Below are 12201 nucleotides of genomic sequence, written 5' to 3'. Positions count from 1 at the left end.
AACAACGACTACCTCCATGTCGCGAAACAGCCCTCCGCCGAGCGAGCCGTGTCCCTCTTGAGCCTGGCCAAACTGTTGGTGCTGCTGTTGATACTTCTGTGGCTCCTGCTACTGATGAGAAGGAGGATGATTATGCAGGAGATTACGAGGATGAGGTTGATCAAAATCAGAACTACGTGCAACCACCAGCACCACAACCACCAGGTCGTCCACATGCAAATAATCGCAATGGTTGGGCTGCACCACCCCCTCAGGTACGAGATCATGACCATCTCCCTAAACTGAAATTGTGTATTCCACCATTTGAGGGTAGATACGTTCCTGATATATATCTTACTTGGGAGTTAGGAACCGAACAACGTTTTACATGTTTAGAATATCCCGAGGAGAGACGTGTTGCTGCTGCACTTTGTGCTTTCACTAGTTTTGCTTGTGTGTGGTGGTCTGAACATCGTAGATTATATCCGAATAATATTCCAACTACTTGGGCTGCTTTGAAACTGCTATGCGTACTTGTTTGGTTCCACCATATTATCAACGTGAATTACTTCAAAAATTGCAGCGTTTAAGATAAGGAAAAAATTCTGAAGAGGAATATTATCAGGAATTACAAACTGGCGTGATTAGATGTGGTATTGTTGAGTATAATGAAGCTATGCTTGCACGTTTTATGGGTGGATTAAATAGAGATATTCCGACCATTCTAGAGTATAAGGAGTATAATAATATCACTCGTTTATTCCATCTTGCTTGTAAAGCTGAACGTGAAGTGCAGGATCGACAGGCATTGACGCGAACTAACTTTTCTACAGGTCGACCTTCATCATGGACACCACGTGCATCCTCTACTTCCACTACACCATCACCTCCATCAGGTGCCACCTCCAGCCGTGATACAGGAAAGCAGCCACAACCACCACTATCTGCCAAGAGCACACCTGCCGGGCCTGCACAGAGCTCTTCTTCTTCCATGGCATCAACATGGCACACAAGTGATATTATTTATCGTCATTGTAAGGGAAGAGGTCATTATGCGAGAGAATGCAAATCTCAGCGTGTGATGATTGCTACTGAGGATGGTGGGTATGAGTCCGCTAGTGACTATGATGAGGAGACTTTGGCTCTTATTACACGTGAAGAACACGGTGGAGATGATTCTGATCATGAGACGCAATACATGGCTCCTGAAGATGCTGACAGGTATGAATGTTTAGTTGCTCAACGTGTTTTGAGTGTGCAGGTCACACAAGCTGAGCAAAATCAGAGGTATAATTTGTTTCATACAAAGGGAGTTGTGAAGGAACGTTCTGTTCGCGTCATCATAGATGGAGGGAGCTGCAACAACTTGGTTAGCATCGATATGGTGGAGAATCTATCTCTCACCACAAGACCATATCCACATCCTTACTACATCCAATGGTTCAACAACAACGGCAAGGTTAAGGTAACACGTACTGTTCGTGTGCACTTTAGTATCTCACATATGCTGATTATGTTGATTGTGATGTGGTACCTATGCAAGCATGTTCCTTATTACTTGGTAGACCATGGCAATTTGATAAAAATTTTATACACCATGGTAGAAACAATCAGTATACTCTTGTTCATAAGGATAAAAATATTACTTTGCTTCCTATGACTCCTGATTCCATTTTGAAAGATGATATTAATAGAGCTAATAAAGCAAAACAGGAGAAAAATAAGAGTGAAAATCAGATTGTGGCAAAAAAAAATTGAGGAACAAATGAAACCTAATAATAAACCATCTAGTGTTGCTTCTGAAATTAAATTGAAAAGTGCATGTTTACTTGCCTCAAAATCTGATATTGATGAGCTAGATTTCAGCAAATCTGTTTGCTATGCTTTTGTGTGCAAAGAGGCATTATTTTCATTCGAGGACGTGCCTTCCTCTTTGCCCCCTGCTGTCACTAACATTTTGCAGGAGTTTGCTGACGTCTTTCCACAAGACGTGCCACCGGGATTACCACCTATTCGAGGGATTGAGCATCAAATTGACTTAATTCCCGGTGCATCGCTACCCAACTGTGCACCATACCGTACCAATCCAGAGGAGATGAAGGAGATTATGCGTCAAGTATAGGAGCTGCTCGACAAAGGTTATATACGTGAATCTCTTAGTCCTTGTGCTGTTCCTATTATACTAGTGCCTAAAAAGGATGGTACGTCGCGTATGTGTGTTGATTGTAGAGGCATTAATAATATTACTATTCGTTATCGTCATCCTATTCCTAGGCTAGATGATATGCTTGATGAATTGGTGGCTCTACAATTTTCTCCAAAGTTGATTTGCATAGTGGATACCATCAAATTTGTACGAAATTGGGAGATGAATGGAAAACTGCATTTAAAACTAAGTTTAGTTTATATGAGTGGTTAGTCATGCCTTTTGGGTTAACTAATGCACCTAGTACTTTCATGAGATTAATGAACGAAGTTTTACGTGCTTTCATTGGACTATTTGTGGTAGTCTATTTTGATGATATACTGATTTATAGTAAATCTTGGAGGAACATTTGGAACATTTATGTGATGTTTTTATTGCTCTACGTGATGCATGTTTGTTTGGTAACGTTGGAAAGTGCACCTTTTGCACCGACCGAGTATATTTTCTTGGCTATGTTGTTACTTCACAGGGAATTGAAGTTGATAAAGCCAAGATTGAAGCTATTGAGAGTTGGCCGCAGCCCAAAACGGTCACACAAGTGAGGAGTTTCCTTGGCCTCGCTGGTTTCTATAGGCGTTTTGTGAGAGATTTCAGCACCATTGCTGCACCTCTTAACGAGCTTACAAAGAAGGATGTGCCTTTTGTTTGGGGTACCGCACAGGAAGAAGCCTTCACGGTATTGAAAGATAAGTTGACACATGCTCCTTTACTCCAACTTGCTGATTTTAATAAGACTTTTGAGCTTGAATGTGATGCTAGTGGAATTGGATTAGGAGGTGTGTTATTACAAGATGGCAAACCCGTTGCATACTTTTCTGAAAAATTTAGTGGGCCTAGTCTGAACTATTCTACTTATGATAAAGAATTATATGCTCTTGTTCGGACTTTAGAAACATGGCAACATTATTTATGGCCCAAAGAATTTGTTATACATTCTGATCATGAATCTTTGAAACATATTAAAAGTCAAGCCAAACTGAATCATAGACATGCTAGGTGGGTTGAATTCATTGAGACTTTCCCTTATGTCACTAAACACAAGAAGGGTAAAGAAAATGTTATTGCGGATGCATTGTCTCGTCGTTATACTATGCTTTCACAACTTGACTTTAAAATATTTGGTTTGGAGACCATCAAAGATCAATATTTGCATGATGCTGAATTTAAAGATGTATTGCAGAATTATAAAGAAGGGAGAACATGGAACAAGTTCGTCGTTAACGATGGATTTGTGTTTCGTGCTAACAAGCTATGCATTCCAGCTAGCTCCGTTCGTCTTTTGTTGTTGCAGGAGGCGCATGGAGGAGGATTAATGGGACACTTTGGCGTGAAGAAGACGGAGGATATACTTACTACACATTTCTTTTGGCCAAAGATGAGACGGGATGTTGAGCGTTTTGTTGCCCGCTGCACTACATGTCAAAAAGCTAAGTCACGACTCAATCCTCATGGTTTATATATGCCTTTGCCTGTACCTCGTGTTCCTTGGGAGGATATATCTATGGACTTTGTTTTAGGTTTACCTCGAACAAAGAAGGGGAGGGATATCATATTTGTCGTCGTGGATAGGTTCTCGAAAATGGCACATTTTATACCATGTCATAAAAGCGATGATGCTGTTAATGTTGCTGATTTGTTCTTTCGTGAAATTATGTGCTTGCATGGTGTGCCAAATACTATTGTTTCAGATCGTGATACTAAATTTCTTAGCCACTTTTGGAGATGTTTATGGGCTAAGTTGGGGACTAAACTGCTTTTTAGTACTACATGTCATCCCCAAACTGATGGACAAACTGAAGTAGTCAATAGAAAATTGTCTACTATGCTTAGGGCTGTTTTGAAGAATAATAAGAAAATATGGGAAGAATGCTTGCCTCATATTGAATTTGCTTATAATCGTTCATTGCATTCTACTACTAAGATGTGCCCTTTTGAAATTGTGTATGGTTTCGTACTCGTGCACCTATTGATTTGTTGCCTCTTCCATCTTCGGAGAAGGTTAATTTTGATGCTAAACAACGTGCTGAATTGATTTTAAAAATGCTTGAGATAACTAAGGAAAACATTGAGCGTATGAATGCTAAATATAAACTTGCTGGAGATAAGGGTAGAAAACATGTTGTGTTCGCACCTGGAGATTTTGTTTGGTTACATTTGCGTAAGGATAGATTTCCTGATTTGCGCAAATCAAAGCTAATGCCACGTGCTGATGGTCCTTTTAAGGAGTTAGAGAAAATAAATGATAATGCATATAAACTTGAGCTGCCTGCAGATTTTGGGGTTAGTCCCACTTTTAACATTGCAGATTTGAAGCCTTATTTGGGTGAGGAAGATGAGCTTCCGTCGAGTACGACTTCATTTCAAGAAGGGGAGGATGATGAGGACATCAATACCATTGTTACACCCACAGCCCCTACTGCTACATATACTAGACCAATTACTAGAGCTCGCGCACGCCAATTAAATTATCAGGTACTTTCGTTTCTTGGTAATGATTCTAATGTTCATGAGAATATGATGCTGCCTAAATTGGATACATTTGTTTTGCTTACAAATGAAGGGCCTGGCATGGATAAGAGGGATGAACACTGGAGCAAGACCAAGCCTGAAGATGATGGCATGCGCAAGGGGAACAAGAACGGAGTTACAAGTGATGATTTCAGGACTTTGAAGCCACCATAAGGAGTGCATGAAGCCTTGGACGAAATATACAAGATGCCACTTCATAAATTTCGTCCAGAGGCTATTCTAGGTGCTGCGTCACCTTATTATTGGGCCACACCCATGTAATTTCAAAATACTTAAGTATAGGTTGTTTTTAGAGTCAGTATGTGTGGGGAAACAAGAGTTAGGGTTGGTTTCGGGCCCCTCCCTCAAGGGCCACGAAATTCCCCCCTCTTCCTTCATATAGACAGCCCTTAGGGCGTCGTTTAGACTTTGGGTTTTGTTTAGATTAAAGTTCGTCATAGCGGCAACTTTGCGTACTTCGTTTGTGTTCAACGACCAGACAAAGGCGTCACAGAACCCCACCTTGATCAATAAAGCTTTTTTCTTATATTCACAATATCCAGATTGCAATCTTAGTTTCTTTCTTGTTCTTCGTTTGCCTGCAGGAAACAGACCTTCGTGGTCAGATTGATTGTGCTCCGGCGTGGTCAATAACCTCTCGGGGTTGGTTTAGCGATTGCTAAGGCGCGACGTCCTCGCACGTTCGTAGTCGGATCGTCAAAGTCGAATTACTCCAAAACGATAGCCACCATCTCATCGAAAGACGGGACACCTTTGCCTCTATCATCATTTGTAGTGCTTTTCAATTGCAGGGCCATTTAGCTCAAAACAAATCAGTAAATGCATTAAAAATAGCAAATTATGTTAGAAAGGGTTGAAAGTTGATGACGTGGCTTTGAATGGTGCATGCCGAACGCAAAAAAGTCCGGAGTTGTAATAAGTTATTAAAAGTTTGAAGTGCCGGTGTAACAGATGAGTTTTCGTCCGAAACCCTGATACTTCGAAAGAGATTGTCCAGTTTGTACACGAAGAGCATCCAGTTTTTGCCGTAACCCTCTCTATTTTTTTGCACATGCTATGCGGGTGAAATGATGATACCATGCCAAGTTTTAACCTTTTCAGAGTTCATTTGTAGTGCTTTTCAACTTCAGGGCCATTTAGCTGAAAACAAATCAGTAAATGCATTAAAAATAGCAAATTATGTCAGAAAGGATTGAAAGTTGATGACATAGCTTTGAATGGTGCATGCTGAATGCAAAAAAAGTCCGGAGTTGTAAGAAGTTATTAAAATTTTGAAGTGCCGGTGTAACAGATGAGTTTTCGTCCGAAACCCTGATACTTCGAAAGAGATTGTCCAGTTTATACACGAAGTGCATCCAGTTTTTGCCGTAACCCTCTCTACTTTTTTGCCAAGTTTCAACCTTTTTAGAGTTCATTTGTAGTGCTTTTCAATTTTAGGGTCATTTAGCTCAAAACAAATCAGTAAATGCATTAAAAATAGCAAATTATGTCAGAAATGGTTGAAAGTTGATGACATGACTTTGAATGGTGCATGCTGAACGCAAAAAAAGTTATTAAAAATGAAAGAGAGGTGTAATGCTCACCTGCACGTTGCTTATCTTCAGGCCTTGAGGAAATAGTGTAGACTGCAGGGAGAGCTATGTGTAGTTTTCGTCCAAAACCCTTATAGCTCCGTGCAGTCTACACCACTTTCTCAAGGCCTGAAGCTAAGCAACGTGTGCAGGTGAGCATTGCGCCTCTCCTTCATCGTCTCTGCACTACGGGCTTATAAACCGCTACGAGTGCCTCTCGCTTGGTGAGGTGGGACTAAAAAACAGCTGCAAAATGAAACAACTAAAAGACAACAGTACCGGTTCATGCCACGAACCGGTACTGAAGGTGCTGGTGGGGCCCCAGTCTGGCCACAGCCTGTCACAATCTCTTTAGTACCGGTTCGTGGCACGAACCGGTACTAAAGGTTCGCCACAAACTAATTAGTTCCGCCTGCCTAGCCGTTGAAACCGGCATTAATGGACACATTAGTGCCGGTTTTGTTACAAACCGGGACTAATGTGCTTCACATTAGACCCTTTTTCTACTAGTGTAGACATGACTTGCCCTTGGCGACATTTTTAAACAGGAGGAACAACCATAAGCGCACTGTGCGAGTCCAGGACTCCGGGGCACGAGCAATGCTAGCCAACCGAACAGCTCTCAGTTCTCACAAAATTAAAATTTACACATAGGTCACCGGGAAAATCGACGCCATCTTCCTCATGCACTCGCCCGTGGACTATGAGAGTACACGAACCATTCCCATTCATGTCGTTTTCCCTTTTGCATGAACATAGTTTGACAAATTAATTTTTTAATTAATATATTTCTTTATTCTTTTCTTTTTCTTTGAAAAGAGGTTCGGGCTCTGTATTTTCCATCTATAATCTTGCCTTCGTCCTTGATGTTGGCAGTTGGCATCCAGGGCCAATAATTTCTCCCTTGGGCGAGTCTTGTACTCCCTCCGTCTCAAAATATGTACTAAGTCAGGGACACTTATTTTGAGACAGAGGGAGTACGTTATTCTCCACTAATTTTATCATTCTCAATAGTTAGCTAGCTATATATGAGGTGAGCCAAAAAAAAAAAACAATGAAGTGAGCCAGCAAGTGATGATCGAGCAGCTCATGCATGCGCCCCGCTGGCTTAACGTAGCACCTAACATATATATGCCGGCAGTGATGTGACATGTAGGGAACATTCTTGGATGGAGATGATGATGCAACAAGTCACCAATTAATTATCAACGATTAATCAAACCATGCTTGTTTTTTGAGGAACCAACATGCACATATTTGTTTGAGTGTGTATAACTACAATACGTACCGAGCAAAAATAGTAGTAATGTACTCTTTGGTCCATAATAATCAATGTCATCGATCATCATATAGTGGTACTCTAGCTTGACTGATTAGGTAACACGTCAAACTGGCAAAAAAATTAAACATTTTCTTGAGTATTGATACAAATTATGCTCGGTGCGATGATTGGTTAATGAAATATTTCTAGCTTTTGGTTGGTGCCGACGTACGTCGTCTCTGGCACATCCATTTCTATACTCTTATTACGTGTACCTATAGCTACATCGTGCATGGAACGACGTTGTAAGTAGCTTGTAGTTAACGTAGTACTGTTGAGCTAGACGACATTGACAGCGAAGTAAGTATAGAATCAAATAACTATAGGCCCATGGGTGCAATGCAATGGCACGCACCGATCGATCTTTCACCCGCCGGCACGCACAAATGTCAAAGCTAGCACTCACAGTCTTCTGCCGACAAAGACTATTTGCAGGGATGACTTATAACAGTCTGTCATGGGTGCACGACGTACCGACAAGTCAAGGGCATCGTTGACTAATACAGTCTGTCATACGTGCATAATGTTATTCCGGATATGGGAAAAAAATATGGCACTATGGCAAACCCGGATATATATAGCTAGCGTGCACGCATGACCTTGGACACTGGCAGAAAAACCAATATACTGGACCATGTCTATTTTTCCAAGGGAAACAATAGCGTTTCCACCGGAGAATTTATATTATGTTTGCACGTACAAATAAGTGATTACACGAAGTTATCTATCAACCTAGCTCTTGATTTTTATCTATCCATAATTTTTTTTTGGAGTTTGACATTTTCTTTGAGAATGATATTCTATCATGCATGTATCCACCGTTCGCCATTGCTTTAAGATTGTTTTGTTTCATAGTGTTGTATTACATTTTCTTGTTTCAAAGTGTATCATATAACATTTCTCTGTGTACCAATAAATAAGAGTGCACTTGTTTCAGAGTGGATTTGCCAAGAAACAATCAAACGCGGTGATACACTTTGGAATAAGGGGGGAAATGTAGTACTTTGAGACAAGTTTTTTTTCCTAAAGATGAGAAAACGTAACACGAATCTCAAAACAGTGACGGATGGTGAATGCACGCACGATATATCACGTGCATCGTAGAAAAACAAGTCTCTCTTATCTTTGCTCTATAGAGCAACATGCAAAATTCCTTCTTGGAGATTCTTATGGGTCTAGAGAGATGGGGATGATCTCCTTTTGAAGATGAAGTTTTTTTTTTGAAACAAGTAGATGAAGTTATTGGTGCATATGCAAAATGCCGAAGTAACCAGGACAATAATTTCCATCAAGAAAGGCCTGCCAATCTCTCAAGGACTGTAAAACATCTCTATTACCACCCACAAAAAAGACCATCTCTATTACCAGGTCTAGCTTCCACCTGTCCACACATATTGATTTTCAAAGACGGTTTAAACACGTTATATAACCTCATATTATCTGTGACTCGTTTATAAAGTTAAATTGTTAATGTATGTGGTGACAGGGCCGTGTGTGGTAGATTTTGCCTTAGTAGCTAGTGTAAATCGTTTTTTCTTTACCTTGTCCTTAGAGAACAGAGAACAACATAGGAATAAAAACAAGAAATCAGTTAGTCACTAAAAAGGTACACATTGATCCCTCCGTAGACATGCATGCATGCACAACATGAAGAAACAAACGAACACAAGAATCCAAAAGAGCAAAAGGAGGAGTTCCCTTTCATTCCTTCCTGTTTATTATAGATTCACTCAGCATACATCAATCAATTACACACCAGTTGCCATGCCATGCAAACATGCATGCATGCAAGTTATCTCTTTACAAAGCCCAATTAACAAACATTCTTCACTCCAAAACCAAAAAATTAGGAAAATTTGAGAAAAAAAATCAAACACAATAAATTAAGTGCACCTTTGGAAAACCTCAGTATTTGTCTATGGACAGATCGGATCAGCAGAATGAGCTAGAGAGAGAAATATCAGATGTGAGAGGGGGAGAGATACTCCTTGATCATGTGTGCATGCATGGAGCAAGCAAAGCATATGTGCACATGGATTTAGCAGCTTTCTGGTCGATCATGCGTTTGGTCCCATAAAAAGGAGGGAGTGTTCACCACTTTGCATGGCCTCCATGTTGGACGGTGTTAGTACTTCTTGATCATCCCACATCAGCAGCTGCTCCTCGTCCCACTGCTCATGCTGCCCTAGCTGCTCCCCCTCCTCGTCCTCCAGCTCCGGCCGCCGCCGCTGCCTCTGCTCGTCCCCGAAGCACCCATTGCCCATGCCGGCGCCGGCGCCGCAGTGATCGTCCATGGCTTCCATGCACATTCCCATGGCACCCATGCCGTCCACCAAGGGAGGCAGGTGGTAGCAACTGGGCGTGTCCGCTTCCGCCATCGCTGCCGTGAAGCTGGCGATGAACGGGTGCTGCTGCGCCGCGGCGGATGCGAACGGCGTGCTGACGACACCGGTGTCGAACATGAAGAGCGGGCAGTGATGCGACATCCCTGGCGGTGAGTCCTGCCCGGCCCCGGCGGCAACCGGCAGGGCTAGGCTGGTGCTCTGGTGGTGGCTGATGATGGCGTCGAGCTGCAGTTGGTCCCCCGCTGGTGCGCAGCTGAACGTCGGATGCTGCAGGCGGCGGCGGTGGACGTCCGACGTGGCCGTGCTGCCGCTGCACGGCGCTAGGCCGTTGTTAGGTGGGCTCGTCGACGTCGTGGACGAGGTGGTAGTTACGTTCGGCGCCGCCGGAGCCTTGCGTATCTTCTTCTTGATCCACGAGTTCCAGTAGTTCTTGATCTCGTTGTCCGTCCGGCCAGGCAAGTGGCTGGCAATGTGGGCCCACCTGTAATACGACCGTGTTTACGTCAGTAAAGCCATTCTATGAATTTTTCCTTTTGTCATCACTAAGCTAGCTAATTTTGGAACCTTTGCCTTGAAGAAACCCTAGCTCTATAGCTAGCTTTGTGTAGTACTCCTACGTACCACTTCATTGATTTGTTGTTAGGGTAGTCGTGTTCAAGTTTAACTAGTTGAAAATGACGGCTAGTATGGCGCCATTTGGCACGTATACATGGCGTCATGCTGATGTTGCATATACATAGACTAGACCTCTTAATTAACTTGGAAAAGAGCTTAATTAGCTGTAGCGCGCTCCAGAGAAAACAAGCTTGTGGCCATGCATGATCGAGTAACACTTCAAAACACCGTTTCTTTTTAGGAGATTTCAAATCACTTTTGTCACCTGCATGCGACATTAGCTACAGGATTGCTGGTAATAATCAAGTAAGTGATGTATGTCAGCAAGATTTGGCACAGGTCAGATGAGTGATTGATAAGCAGCTCCAAGTTGCGGCATTGTCAAATTAAGATAGAACAAAATAATTGCCTCCAAATTAGAAAGAATCATGCTAATTAATTTTCCATTGTGTCCCAGCTACCTGTTGCCAACAATGGCGTGGAGACTGATGATGAGCTTCTCCTCCTCCGGCGAGAACCGCCCTCGCCGGATGTCGGGCCTCAGGTAGTTGATCCACCGCAGCCGGCAGCTCTTCCCACACCGCTGCAATCCTACATAGAAAAAACATGGCATTGCACCAAAATTAAGCAAACCAAATGAATTCCAAGCCAGAGAGCCCCATCTTCAACTGGTCATCAAGGGGCAAAGCTATATACTCATATGTTAATCGAATGAGAAAGGCCGGATCGAGGCGGCCGAGATAGACGGATCAAGGTTACGTACCGGCTTTCTCGGGGACCTCACTCCAGCAGCCATAGCCATGGGTGGTGATGTAGCGGACGAGCTTCTCATCCTCCTCAGGAGACCACAGGCCCCTCTTCACCTTCTGCTGGTTGCAGCAAGAGTGATGCCCCATGCACACACCTCAGTTGAGAGACCAGATCGACCAGTGACTGATCTGAACACTGCAATGCACACTCCCTCTCAACCAATTCGGTAGCTGCTTATAGCTAGGGAAGCTAGCTAGCTATGTAGATCGTAAACAGAAATAATATAATTGAGGTGTCATGCATGCATGGATGAACTATCTTCTTCTGCTAGCTAGCTTAGTAGAACATGACATAGCATGCATGGAAGGAAGGAAGGAGGACGGATGGAGCATGCAAATGGTTGGTTGGTGTTTAGCCCCCCTTTTTAATATGAGCTCTTTGCCTTGGCCCTTTCCATCCATCTCTGGCTTCTGCCTCCTTCACTCTTCTGTTAATTAATTAATTAGAATTAAGATACTAATATCTTGGTTAGTCTCTTCTTGTTTGCTTCCAGAGGGATCCTCCTAATTATAGCATGCGATATGTGCAAGAGGCATAATCTTGACACTTCATGTGCAAATTTTTCCTCCCTTGAGAGGGTCCTACCCTTTGTTGCTACTTTTCTATCTAACCCTATAGCGACAGGGCATCGAACCTGCTAGCTAGAGAATTATTCAATGGCGCATTCTAATCACTTTTGTAATACTAGCTCGATACTAGAGACCGGATGCTTGACAGTGATCTTGAGGAGCGTATATATACTAGAGTATAGTCAATTTTACATATACGTGCACCATAACTAACTGGAAAAATCAACATGATCATGCTAGTTGTGTAAACCAAGAT

At 42.5% G+C, this 12201-nt stretch overlaps 1 protein-coding gene across 1 annotated transcript; it reads right to left on the bottom strand.

The window, feature by feature from the left end:
• Positions 1–9282: 9282 nt before the first annotated feature.
• LOC109779159 (transcription factor MYB102) lies at positions 9283–11737 on the bottom strand. The gene is made up of 3 exons (XM_020337770.4): positions 11330–11737; positions 11028–11157; positions 9283–10432 (listed from the first exon to the last, which is right to left on the bottom strand). Exons 1-3 carry the CDS (start codon positions 11460–11462, stop codon positions 9664–9666), a joined length of 1032 nt encoding a protein of 343 aa, XP_020193359.1. The 5' UTR covers positions 11463–11737; the 3' UTR covers positions 9283–9663.
• Between the last annotated feature and the right edge of the window lie 464 nt (positions 11738–12201).

The sequence above is a fragment of the Aegilops tauschii genome, chromosome 7 (assembly GCF_002575655.3).
Source record: "Aegilops tauschii subsp. strangulata cultivar AL8/78 chromosome 7, Aet v6.0, whole genome shotgun sequence".
Classification (NCBI taxonomy): Eukaryota; Viridiplantae; Streptophyta; class Magnoliopsida; order Poales; family Poaceae; genus Aegilops; species Aegilops tauschii.
This window is presented reverse-complemented; position numbering and strand designations above follow the sequence as displayed.